At 29.3% G+C, this 13,997-nt stretch overlaps 1 protein-coding gene across 7 annotated transcripts in view; it reads right to left on the bottom strand.

Annotated features, from left to right (window-relative positions):
• Window positions 1-13,997, bottom strand: part of LOC149894835 (receptor-type tyrosine-protein phosphatase S-like) — a 66,809-nt gene extending 52,812 nt beyond the window's left edge. For 3 of the 7 annotated variants that reach the window (XR_016451738.1, XM_090084817.1, XM_090084981.1), the window contains exons 1-11: window positions 10,004-10,354; window positions 9,517-9,734; window positions 9,339-9,405; window positions 8,850-9,032; window positions 8,228-8,358; window positions 7,836-7,974; window positions 6,771-7,042; window positions 6,389-6,524; window positions 6,162-6,305; window positions 5,844-6,007; window positions 1,502-1,646 (exon numbers count right to left, since the gene is read on the bottom strand). Coding sequence is in view for 4 of the 7 variants with exons in the window: in XM_090084817.1 (XP_089940943.1) it covers window positions 1,502-1,646; window positions 5,844-6,007; window positions 6,162-6,305; window positions 6,389-6,524; window positions 6,771-7,042; window positions 7,836-7,974; window positions 8,228-8,358; window positions 8,850-9,032; window positions 9,339-9,405; window positions 9,517-9,734; window positions 10,004-10,046 (1,642 nt within the window). In the remaining 3 variants the exon portion in view is untranslated. Of the gene's footprint in view, window positions 1-1,501; window positions 1,647-5,843; window positions 6,008-6,161; window positions 6,306-6,388; window positions 6,525-6,770; window positions 7,043-7,835; window positions 7,975-8,227; window positions 8,359-8,849; window positions 9,033-9,338; window positions 9,406-9,516; window positions 9,735-10,003; window positions 10,356-10,907 lie in introns of those variants that run through there. The other 4 variants (XR_016451769.1, XR_016451800.1, XM_090084886.1 and 1 more) reach the window with 4 other exon arrangements.

A 13,997-nucleotide genomic window follows, 5' to 3' on the forward strand; every position in this document is an offset into this window, starting at 1 on the left:
CTTCTGACACACTTTTTCTGTAACTTATTTGCATCTAATACAAATGAAAACTTCTTGTTGACACTGCAGATTTTCTGAATCAGTTTTGATGCAATCTTTTAAACACAATATTTCATCAGTACTAATCACCTTTTCTTTAAAAGTATTCACCATAATTGCCTCAATTATTTCTTGTTTAATCAGCTTTTTTAGAATTCTTTCAGTGGGTGCTTCCAAATATTATGTGTAGCTGGTTTTAAATGTTTTGGAAAATCGAATAATTTTGGTATTGCATCAGATTTTAGATATTCTCTCAAATAGAAACCAGATGTTTTGCTTTCATTAAAGCAACCTCTAGAAAAATGGTATGATCAAACATAATTTGCTGAAGAAGAACAAAAATCTTTTGCTTTGTTGCAAGAACCCACACTGCTTTTTTTTCTGGATTGATAGTAAATCTATTTAAGAAGGCAAAGCTAAGATTCATTACATTTTTAAAATCTACATAACAAAATTATATTGAACCTTTAAGAACAAAATGTTTAAACTGTATATTAACTATTTTTTACCCATGAAAAATTCTTAAGACCCTTTTAACAGATCTAGCTGTACATCCAAAAGCACTGCACAAATTAAACATTTTGAAACTGTTACCAAACTTGAAATAAATAATACATAAACATATATATATATGATTGATAAGTATATTACACATAAATATAGATGTATCTTTTTATACTCAATGTTAGTCTTCTAAAAACTCCCTCCAAATTTTAGATCATACCACCATATAAAAGAACCATAGTAAATTTTGATAAAATTATTATTTTAATTGCAAAAGTTTCTTTTGAGTTTAAAAATCTTTTAACTAAGACTTTTAACTCGAGTAAGTTTATTTTTTTTATTACTTGTGTTGAAATTACTAATTATTATAACTAAATATTAATTATGCTAATTATTTGCAATTGAAATTGAAATATATATTAAGAATTTATGAAATCCAAATGCCTCTGAAATAGCTTTATAAACTATGCAAAGAAAACTATAAAATTACAAAATGTGAATGAGTGCAATATATATGCATTTTTCTGCCTCACTCTATGTCAACATGGTAAAGTTTGCTCGGCTCAAATTAATTCCGCCTATGCCATACCCAGTATTTTATATATTTGTGGTCTGCTCATTTTTACAAGCACCTGCTTTAATTAACCTGTTATATTTTATGTTAGTGATTCACAGTGTTTAAGTTAATCAAATCATTTTTAAACTTTCTGGTAAGATTTTTTAAGCAAAGACTTAATCTTTATAAAAGCACCCAATTAACAAACCTCATAGCATAATGTAACAAAATTGCTTTTTTACTTCAGATTTTAAAGATGCTTTAAACAAATAAAATACAAGAATCAGAATTTATCTACTTTTAAACCTATGAAACCAATGTTGCTAACTATTAGTTTACTCTCTATACTTTATAACTCTCTTGCGTACAATCCACTCTCTTTGTAAAAATAGCCAAACTCACATTCTTCATTGCCAAGGAGCTCCAACCTTGCAGAAACAGAATAGTAATACAAAAATTGCTCTAATCTTAAACAGCGTGCCAAAAGTTCAACAGGGAATTCATTCACAGTTGTAGCATAACGACAATTTGTTCCCGAAAAGCGATACTACAACCATAAGATCATGTATAAGCTTGAAACCTTATTACTATGTAAACTACAGAGAAAAGTAAAATAAAAACAACATAACTGATTGAGTGTGTCCTTTGAAAAAGAAAACAAAGCAAAATGAAACAAATGCAACCAAAACAATACAGTATTGAAAAAAAAGGATTTAGTAGTTTATGGTAACAAATACTTCTATAACTTAGATTTAACAAACCTTTTAAAATGATTAGAAATTAAAGCTAAAAAAACTATTGTTACTTATGTATTTAACCCTTTATACAACAGAAGATTATAATAAAGACAGAAAATGCGCTATTTTGGTTTGCATATTTTTTTAGATCACACAACAGCAGTTTACTGAAACATTGAGTTATTGTTACGATATGACTCTAAACATGTAATATCAAACAATATGTGCTTTGAAAATTCCACAAAACATTCACACAAAAACAATTATGAGTACTAACTAATGTTAAACTCTAAAATAAAAAAATAATAATACTAATAATAATGATAATAATGATAAAAATACAAACTAAAATAATAAACCATTATAAAATATCTTTTACATCTAATATTTGCTAAATGCAATTTGTAAAAACTGTTTTGTTTTAAAAGGAGTTATCAACATTAGTGATCTCACTAAAAATCAGACTGATCTTTTAAACCTGAAGAAACATATTTTTTTGGTAAAAATTTAAAGCGTCATTGGAAAAAGAGAATTCTTAGAAAGATAACTACCAAATACTTTTAAAATAATTGCTTTAAATAAATGGATTGTAATAAATGTGAAAAGAACATTCCACAAAAATTTTCATCATAAAAGAAGTTCTACATGTTTTTATTTCCTTTCTAGGAAATAAAAACATGTAGAACCCTCAATTGTGTACATGCTTGTTCAAAATTTAAAATCAGCCCCATCATTTTTAAAAAATAAATTTTATCAACCTGACATTGGAGCAGCTTTTTTATTTTTTGTGAAATACATTGATTTCTTTGACGCAATCTTTGTTCTGGTTATATACTGCTTTAATCATGATGATTTTTGTTTCAAACTCAATAAAATGATGTCTTCATAGAACACTACTTCAAGTGCAAATGAAGTGGATTTTAAGGTTATTTCTTCACAAACAAATCCTCAAGACATTAATATATCTTTTCCAAATTTTAAACATGAGTTTTTGTAGAAACTGGGAATGTTCTTATAAAACAAGTACGTACGTATTTACCCAAATTTTCTCCTACTTAGTGAAAAAAATCAAAATCATATCTTTAAAAGTGAGCAAAATCAGGGATTTGACTTAAGTTTTAGAACTGTAAGACTACTTCTATTAAGCAACTTTAACCTACTAACCTTGCATGACATCCAGCTATAAAATCAATTATGAAAGAAAAACAGATTAGCACGTTTAAATTTCTGCAAAGAAATAATGAAGAGACTAGCCAATTAGTAGGATTGGGTAGTCTTTTCAAATGAGAGTCCAAAATAAATTTGAAAAACTGTGAAAAATCTACCATCACTTATGGTTTGGTGTGCAATAATAGCTGCTGACCCTTTTAAATTAGAGATTTTTGGGAAAAGCATGAAGGTTAACAAAACAAAATATATCTACATTCATAGAGGCTAATGTAAAAATGTACATGCAGTTCAGCTGTTGTAAAATCTTTCAGCAGAAATCAGCATCATTCCATACAGAAAAATTGTGAAAAATTAGTTTATCAAAAATGGAGAAAAAGTTCTACCCTGCTGGCCTTTAAACTCACCAGACCTCAATCTTATAGAAAACTGCTGAAATATCACACAACTCAAGGTTACAGACCATCATCCAACCTCTGACAGACTTGAAAAACCTGATCAAATAAACAGCAGTATGATGATTCCTTTTCTAAACCATTGTTAAACAATTTTTATTTAAACATTTTATAATTTTAAAAACAACTTTTAAATAAATAAATAAAAGTTGTTATCTAAACCAAGTGTTATCTAAACTTCTGCACTACATTTCAAATTGGTGTCCATTTTTAAGGAAATACATAAGTCTTTCAAACTATAATAAACATCTTTTTGTTTGTTGGACAAATATTTCACTTAAACTTCAAATTCCCCAGGAATTTCAAGTAATTTTAGTAAGTATTTTAGTAAGTGAGATGAGTTCTTCATTATCGCATATATAAAAAATTTAAAGGACCAAATTTATCAAAACAAATTTCCCCAAAATCTCATTGATACCATTAAAATGCAGCAAAAGAAAGAAAAGATAAACTTGATAACTGTCTCATTTCTTTGTTAATCTTTTGATAAAAGTTTTTTTAAAGTTTATTACTAAAAACACTTTGAAGTTTATAACTTCATTCACTCTGACTGAAAACACTTTGAAGTTTATAACTTCATTCTAAGTTTTTATCATTGAGAAAATCAAAACAATATCAGTTTGTTTACTAGATCATATTTCACCTTCTTAATCTGAATAAATCAAAAATACTAGGTTTTTTCATAATAAACACTATGATTATTTTATGCAGAAAACAAAACTTGTTTTAAGAAAAGAAAATTTTAGCAGTAATCAATATCATTTTATCAGTCTGATATCAGCAAAGACTTTCAGCAACATAATCATCATCAAGAAATACTCAATTTACAAACATTTAAGAAACTTCTTTCATCATCAGAATTCTCTGAAACAAAGTTGCTGAAATTAGAGAAAAATATAAGAGATTTTCTTCATCTAAATTCCCTGTAAAGAGGTTATACCAACTTATGTGATTAAAGTTAAATAGGAGCTGTAGCAACCTGATGGCTGCATTCAAAATACTTATTTTAGTTAATTCATTTTTTATATGAAAGAAAATGAGTACTTGAGATACCCTTAAAGTATGCTTCTGCTATTTTAATAAATAAGAGAAAGTGAGAAAAGTTTTATAGGAATCCATTTATTGTGAAGAATATTAATTCATATATTTATCATGCTGTTTAAGAATATCAAATCTTAAATAGCATGCTTCAAGTTCAACAGGGAACTTATTTACAGTTGTAGCATGATCTTGAAAAGCGATACTGTAACCATAAGATCATGTATAAACTTGAAATCATATCACTATAGAAAAACTGTAATGAATGATAAAAACACAATTACTAATTGACCATGCGCTCTAGAAAACAATATACAACAATATAGTTTCTGTACAGTTACATATCATGAAACATATTAATGTTTCAGGCTTCAAAATCTTTAACATAATTAGAAATCAAGTTTAAAAACAATAAACACTTATGTATTTCACACATTATACAACAAAGGTTAATCACTGAGACAGACAAAGCATAAATTCCATGTGCATATTTTATAGAACATACAGCAAGAGATTTTAAAAATTTTAAGTTAATTTTGGAACATGATTCTAAACAATTGTTAGAATATAACTCTAAACACGCAAGACCAAACAATTAATGTCTTAAAAATACTCTTCCACAAAATCTTTTATTACAAAAGAAGTCTGAAAAGTGCTATAAGGCTTAGAACAAGATCAAAAAACAGTAAAATTGATCCTTTTATAAACCAAGTAATTGTTCCTAAGCTAATATTGTGCTAATCCAGTAAGAAGGTTATGCAACTCATATGAATAAGGTAAAATAAGGGTTGTAGCAGCCTAATGGCTACATTCAAAATACATGTTAACTAATTCATTTTTTTGAATGAAATAAAATGAGTAAATGAGATGCACTTTAAGTGTGTAGCTGTTATTTCAATTAATCATAGATAATTAGAAACATAGTTTAGAGTCCCATTTAGTGAGAAGCATAGTAGTAAAACAGAGATATATAAAATCCAATAAGTTTAAAATAGTTTCACTACCTATACCAATCCACACAAACAAAATAAAACAAGAAAGTAAAATAAAAAGCTTGTTAAAACAACTGCAAAGTTGAAAGAGTGCTTTAACTTTCTCTTATTTTGCAACTACTATTTAAGAGTCCTCTAACCAATGGTGAAAGATTTCAGCAACATGGTACTTCTAACAACTATAAGCTTTTCACATAACAGGCTATGTTAAAGTTAATATCTATCAGGCATCTGAGAGATGTATGAAAGAAGTAAGAAGAAAGGATGAATAGTGATTCAGAGTACTTTAAAAAACAGAAACACAGCTTAAAAAACAAAGCCATACTGCGTCAATAGCATAACTTGCATTACTCACATTAGATCCATTAACTGAATACAAGAATGGGACATCAACACTGTAACCATACTTTACAGAGTACTCAGTTATGCGCCCCTTATTGTGATACCCTTGACCTTGAAGTGCTATGGCTGACACTGTTTGAAGTTCTCTGAAACATATTTGAAACCATGGATTGAGATCTAAAAAACACAAAAGAAGAAAATTCCCAAAGGTAACTATCTCTGCAACAGATAAAGTATCCAACATTAATAAAACAATTATTCTATGCCCTTTAAAAACATTAGTGTCAGCATAAAACATATGAATCAGATGAAATAAAACCAAAAACAAAACCATAATCATATCTTGTCCAGTCTCCTTTCATAGCATTCAGCCGCCCTTTGTCTGCATTGTTTCCTTCACCATTTGCATATGATGACGATGCAGTTACAGTTACATCAGGTTTTCTTGCCTCTATGCCCAACTTCTTCATATTAGCTGAAAGAATCAAAAGAGTAACAAGAACTGTTTTCTTTCTATCTTGGGCTCTTACTATCTAATGTTTTTCAAGAGCTACTTGCCTGAATTGCAACCAGTGAATCTTACAGACATGCATGTATCTTTAGAAAGTGGACTCAGCTCAATATATCTTGTGGTTAATATGTCATCAAACCAAAATGTCACATAAGATTGGGGAACAGAGCTTGTTGAAAATGTCTAAAAGAAAACATGTTTTTATTTTTCTGCACATAAAATAAATTCAGACTTTTAATCTATTCTTATGGCAGTGAAAACTCCATATTAACTTGAGTTTTCACTACCATAAGAAAAGGTTTTAACAAAGCCAAAGTCAGTTTTATCATTTATCCTTCAGGAAAATGCATGACTTGGTTTTCCTTTTTGAAAATTGTAATTTTAAACTCACCATTTGTGTGCATCTTGATTTTACTTTACAATAATTACCTTTGAAATGCGATGCTCCAGGGTTGGGAGTTTATCTCTGTTACCATGTTGAACACTCACATTTACTTGCACAGATGCATTTTTAATGAGCAACATGAACCCACTCATTGTTACCTTTTTACCGAAATCATATCGAAGATTCTGATTAACTTCAATGCATTTTGATGTGTTGAACTCAGAACTCATGTCCTTGCTATCAAAGCTGTTATTTGATGAACTGTTTGACTGGAAAACATGATAAATCGACAGTGGATTGAGTTTTGACGAGCAAACTTTAAAAAAAAACATTTTACATTTAGGTTCTTATCTCTAAAAACAACACTATTAACCAAACCTCACCAGATTAGTTTGCAAGGCAAGCATACATCAAAACTATTGCTGATAAAAAACAAACTTGCAATACAATCTCACAACATGACAATAACAAAAGCCTGAACAAATCAGTAAACAAAACACTGAACATTTTCAAAAGAGACAATATATCAAGTAAAAGTGAACACAACTAAAGATTCCAAAAATGTTTTATGATAAAATTGTTAAAGCAGAGCTGTTCACACACTTGTTAAGCATCAACAAATTCCTTGATGCTTTGAAAGTCTTTGTAGTAGCATTTGGAACTATGCTCTTGAGTGCTCCAAAGATTTAAGGAATTGATATCTTCTTTATCATCAGTACTAATCAATAACTTATAGCATGCTTGTTAAAAAGAAGACAATTATCAAGTGGGTTGCTGATGGTTTGTATTTCAATATTAGGCTTAGAATCCATTGTTGTTTGCCTTCTCTTTTTTTAATTCTGTAAACAATCTGCTGAGCAGAGCTCAGCGTAAGCAATTTTTAAAAAAAGTTGAACAAAAAACTTAAATAATCAGCCTATAAATACAGGGCTTTAATGTTAACACTTACACTTGATTTAGAGATAAACATGCAGTAGACACTTTTACATTAGACACTTTAATTATTCTCTTAATCCAAAGCTACAAAATTAGACACACTCATCTGAATCCTCTTTTTAAAGTAATTTGAATAAAGCTTCGGTTCAACAAACTCAAACAAAACAACCTACTTTCTGAACATCCATAGAGTTCCACTTGCAAACAAAAAGGTCTCTTTTTATCCACAGATAAAAACTCCATATACCGCACAGTCAAACCAGATTCCAGAAACCAATACCTTTTAAACTGGTTTTTTGGGTGCATAAATCTCTATACAACAAATCATGTTAAATAATACTGTTAGACCTTTATCTTGTAATATATATTGTGCATAGTAGCATATAAAAAGCATCACCTAAAGAAATCATGCTAGCACAAGCTTAGGTAGAATGACAATTACAAAAACCAAATTAAAAACAAACAATATTCCTTCTAATAGCATGCAAATCCATAAATGTCAACCCAAAATAAATAGTCTACTTGTCCTAAGATAGCTAAAAAAAAGTTTCATATCAAAAAATACCCTTAGAACTCTAATTTCATCATTCTCAGTAGAAACATATTGTATGTCATCGTTAGGATCATTGTTAAGCTTTATCCTGTACTTTATATAGATTTCCTCAACAGCAGCATTGTTTCCTTGAATTGCAAAACCTACAAAGGATATTAAAACTTTTATAGTTATGCTAAACTGCATTCTAAAAATGTTAAGATCAAACATGTTTTAAGCCCTCAAACTTTCATTAAACAGGTCTTGGAAACATTTGATCAGATTTTCTTTGAAAAAATCCCTTTTCTTACATATGCATATCATGAACTGACATTGATATTGTGATATCAGTAATATCTTTAGAATCTTCTTTCAAACCTAAACCATTGTTTTCTTTTGAACAAATTAGTTTATTTAAGCTTTTAAAACAGTTCATTTAGAAACTGCTTAAAAAACACTAACCAACAAAACTTCAAATCGGAATAATTTGCAAGTGACTTTTTGGGAGTGTTTCTCAGCAAATCTTCCATCTGTTTCACCACTTCAACATTATCTTCATTTACTTTACTAATTCATGCTTTGACAAAACTGACAAACATATCTCAAATTTCTTACATTTTCAGAGCAAAGTGCTCAAAAGAAAATCACAAACAACCTGTTATGGTCATAATTCTGCCAAGATCAATTTGTATGTAAGGTTCAGCACCATCTGAACACCAAAAACCATTTCCATTATGAAGTTTTATATCTTCTTTTTTTGAACTTGTTTGTGACGATCCTGTAATGCTATTATCATTTATAATTCCAGTTTCAAAACCCACTGGCTGCATACATGCTTCTACAGAAAAAAAGAAAACATTGCTCATGTCACAAAACAAGATAATCATCAGGGGAAAAGCAAAAGAATATTTATTAAGATTTAGTGGTCTTCCTTTCATAATTGATTGTGCATGCTTTATTTTGAAAAGGTCTCAACTAAATCAAAGATCAATGCAAACACTTTTATGTTCTCTAGGCTCATTACAAATACTTTATGTGCAACAAATTGATTTATAACATTTTGAAGGACAACTCATTTTACTATCAAATTTACGAGGTAGCATCAAATAGTGAGTGTTTAACTCAATGAATATAAAAATCAAACCTCCAATTAAAGTTTCTGCATGAACTAAATCTGATGTTTCAGTTGAAGAAGAAACAGAAACTTCCAGCTGCAATCAAATAAAACAAAACATGTAAAAAAAACCTCTAAGAATCACTTAAAAAGAAATAAACAGTGATTAAAAAAAAATTTACTAAATGCAACCACAAACTTTACTAACCTTACACTTGTATTTGGTATTTGGAGCAAGATCTGTTATTGTTACAGTACGATCAGCAACTGAGAGAGTTCTTGAAGTTGTCTCTTTGTCGTCAGATCTTGAACAAGTTATGCTAAGTGCGGAAATACTAACAGCGCTATTTATTTGCCACCAGAATTTTAATGATAGAGCATCAGATTCTGCCAGATCAAAACGCTCAATTGCTTTTTGAGAGAATACTAAAATTTAGGTATATTTAACAGTGATAGTGATAACAGCAATTGAATCTTAAGATATAAGAAAGTAAGCCTTAAATTTTACTGTAATACTTGTTATCTTTACACCATCAAGTCAGATACTGAGAGTGTTTGCTTATCTAATATTTTTCGAAATTTACTTAAAAATGGATTTTATGATTATTATTTTAATTCCATTATCTATAACTAAATATTTACAATTGCAAGTAAGTATCTTCCAACAATAGGAATTTAATTTCAATGTGACTCACCTAGTCGTGTCTGGTAAATAAACCAAATGTAAATTAAAAGCATTGTTCTCTGAATATACTAATTAAGCACTAAATTTCTTGTAGAAGTTATATGTAGCTCGTTAATCCCACTGACAGATATGCATTAATTTTTTTATGTAGAAGTAACAACCAAGCCAGAAAAAAATATTTTTTTCATTTAGACATGCTACAACTAAATTGTGATCTCTAATATCATAAAATTTTTAAATACATGAAATTTTGTAATTCTTCACGTGGTTCTCAAGACTTGCTTTGGTGATACCCAATGTAAATAAACAAGCACCGTTTTGGGATAGATTGAAGCTGACACAATTGAAGAGAGTTCTTTTAAAATGGATAAAGTAAATTAGTTTCAAATGAAATAAAGAACTTTTGTATTTTTTTTTTTACGGGAAAAATGTTTTAATTTTTTAAAAAAAAATAAGTTTGTAAATAACATTGAGTTGTATTTAAAAGTAAACAAATGAAATAAAAAAAGTTTCGGACACTGATAAAAGCCAAAAATAACTTTATGGGATTCCAAAAACCCGAACGGGTATTATCCGATAACGCCGATAAGATCGGGTAGTTTTCATACCCGATCCGACTCAATCTTTGGAGTAATTTAAATTGTCCGGTGCTCGAAAGTTATTGATTCTAGTGGTTCCCAAACCTGATTACCCGTTAAAAAAATAATTCTCGAATGTTTCAGTCGGGTGTTCTGTGAAAAAGGTCCATCTTTTTATAAAATAATTGATATTTCTAAAAAAGTTACCAAAGTGGAATATAACCGTAGTAACTGCAATAATTACATTTTAACTTTGCCTTTTGGCAGTTAAACAAAATTTAATATTTCCTTATGATATTCACTCAATCAGGTTGGCTATTAATTACTTTATCTCACCTTTTTTTTTCTGCTAATGTTTTTTTTCATGCTTCTGATCCGTTTAAGACACATTGTCAAGTTTGTGAATTGAAATTATTTGAACTGCATTTTTTTTGTTGTTGTTGTTCTTTAAATCTTGCGTCTAACAACTTTTAAAACCTGATCGGAATTAAAATAACACTTCTTTCAGACATTTCAAACATTACATTCTTGGTTTCACTAATAAACGATAATGTTCTCCTAACGACGTTAAATACTGGTCCGTCCATCTTTTACATCCAAAAACTTTCCATCGGGTCATGTACTTCATAACTTTAGTCATATTTGTCATATTATTTAAATATGATATATTGAAATTTATATTTTTTACTTATAATAAAATGTGTTAAGAACTGTCTTTATTTTTTATAAAAGAGAGAGAGAATAAAAAAATGCTCGTTTTTTTACATAACAAAAATGAAGCGTGAGAGGCTTAAATTAATGCGCGATTGCGCGCAATAATATTGTTGCTAGTTTCTGATTCTTGGAAAGGCATAATAATATTTTTTTTTCCGTTACTGTGATGACGCCATTATATTACTTTTCTTGGTTTTGTGGTTCATAGGTTTGGTTGTATTAGGAAAATGGGTATTTATGATTAGGATGTTCTGTTGCCCTCAGTATGTGTGGGTGAGTGTGATTTGTGTAACTGTAGACTCCTTGATTTCTGACACTTTATGTCTACATGAAGCTTTAAAGGAAAAATCCTCATATAAGTAGTAATGATGTGAATCTGAATCAAAATATAAATTTCAATAATGCTATAAATACCCTTTAAAAAATATTTAATTCAAGCATATTCTTTTACTATTTACAAATATAGTTGATTATATGGAATATTCAGGAATTATTCTCTTTTGAATATGCTTTTACTTTTAATAGTTTCAAAACTTTTCAAAAAAATATTTTCATTCTTGAAAATATCACTTTACCGCTTTTTCTTTATCACTTCTTTCGAAGCCTCTTTTCTCTCTACAGATTTTCTTTTCAAAAATCTCCAAAAACTCTTCTAAACTCTCTCAACCCTTCTTTTTCAAAGTGTTCGCATGGTTTGTTGAATCAAGTGTAGTTCTGGCATAAACCATATTATCTTAAAGTTTGTTTGGTTTTTTTGTTTTGACCATGGTTCTCTGAATCAAGTTTTGACAAATTTTTTTTATTAACGTTTGTTTCTGGTCCTAGACCTGTTAGTAAAATTTAAGAAATATTTACAGAATTGTCGATAACTTTACTAACTCAACTAATACTACTTTATTGGTGTAGTTACAATTTAGTTTCTAGTCATTATTACTAAAACATTTTTAAACTTTTATTGTGTGACTGTTGTTATTTTTCATGCAGCTGTACGTGTGTCCATCTTGTGTTTCGACTGCCTCGTACTTTAGTTTGATAAATAATATGTTTGAGTCAACTAAAAATTAAAGATAAAATAATTTTGTTTAAAAATTAAAGATTATTTTTAAGAATTTCTTAAAAATAATCTGTTCAAAAGCTATTTCCCTTACATAATATTCTTTCCATTAGACGACCTTGGGTATCTTCTTGAAGTTTTAAGTTTTGTTTGTTTCGATTTTTTTTTTTTTTTTCTTTTGACTTTGAATCGGCACAAAAGAATACCATAAATACCAGTGTGTAGGTCAAGACTTTTGGCCGTTTTAAGAATATTAGTCTGGAAAATACACCTCGACATATACATCTATAAATGAATATTAAACTGCTCTTTTCAGTTAAAAATAGGAGATTTAGATTTTTATCATTTTTCACTACTTGGAAATTATTTATTGATAAAATTTAGGACAGGATAACTGGTAAAACTAATTTGAGTGTTACTTGATAATAATTGCTCGATTGTTCTAATTTAGTGAGTATTAATGCGAATTTTAATAAAAGAGTTCCTTCGTCCAAAATAGCGATATTGACCCTCATTTGACGTTTGTACAAAACGATTCTGTCCAGGTTCTTCTACCAATTGAAAGACCATTCTCAACTCGTTCACATGAAAATATTCCGCAAAGGATAGATGAAGAGCCACGGACTATAAATCAACGGCATTCTTAAGAGCTTAGATTTACACTGATTGAATTCTTTAAAGTAAAGACAAAAAAAAATGAGGAACGTTTGTGAAACTTTTGTCGAAATTGATCTGCTATTTTGTAAATGCAAAAAATCTAATGGAAAATAAAACTATTTTTAGGTATAATTCTATATTAAATGAAGGAAACCTCATACTGTTATATATATTTTTGTAACTCTCGACAAGCTCTATCTAAGCGTACCCTCAAACATTTACTACACTAGGTAGATGTCTCTTTTGGTAAGAAAACTTAAAATGACTGTGGAAAAAATTATCCGGACAAAAAATTTTTTTTTCTTTTTCGTAATTTATTTCTTTAGTATTTAGTCCATCCTCCTTTATTAATTAATACTTCGTCAATTCTCCTAGGCATCGATTCAACCAGGCTCTTACACCTCGTTATATCTATAGAATTCCAGCATTTTCTGAGTGCTTCCTCGATATCGTCTTTTTCGTCAATATGAGCTTACCATTTTTTTCCTTGACTACTTTCCATAAGCTTTCTATTGTATTCAAGTCTGGACTTTGCGCTGGCCAATCTCACACTTCGATATTTTTGCCTTGGAGCCAGGCTTTTGTATTTTTTGCCGTATGTTTTGAATCACCAACTTGCTAGAATAAGAATTCTCCATCGAATAACTCTCGAGCAGATGGCAGCATATGATTTTAAAGTATTCTAACATACTTAGGAAAGTCAATGTATCCTCGATAACATGAATACGCCCCACACCATTCCAACTGAAGCATGCCCAGGCCATGACATACTTGTCATGCTTTATTGTCTGTTTAATCTGCTTTTATTGCATTAATTCACCTGGTCTTCTCCATGTCCAACGTCTACCATCTGAACCATTAAGGCATATTTTCGTTTTGTACGACCATAATACCTTCTTCCAATCATATACGGCCCAGTTTTGATACTTCTTTGCAAACGCAAACCTTTTTGCAATATGTCGTTTGGTAAGTAACTGTTTTTTGACAAGTGCTCTACCATG

Source organism: Hydra viridissima, unplaced genomic scaffold (assembly GCF_058129835.1).
Source record: "Hydra viridissima isolate aposymbiotic clone 2 unplaced genomic scaffold, HvirCarnegie_v1 scaffold_1, whole genome shotgun sequence".
NCBI classification, from domain to species: domain Eukaryota; kingdom Metazoa; phylum Cnidaria; class Hydrozoa; order Anthoathecata; family Hydridae; genus Hydra; species Hydra viridissima.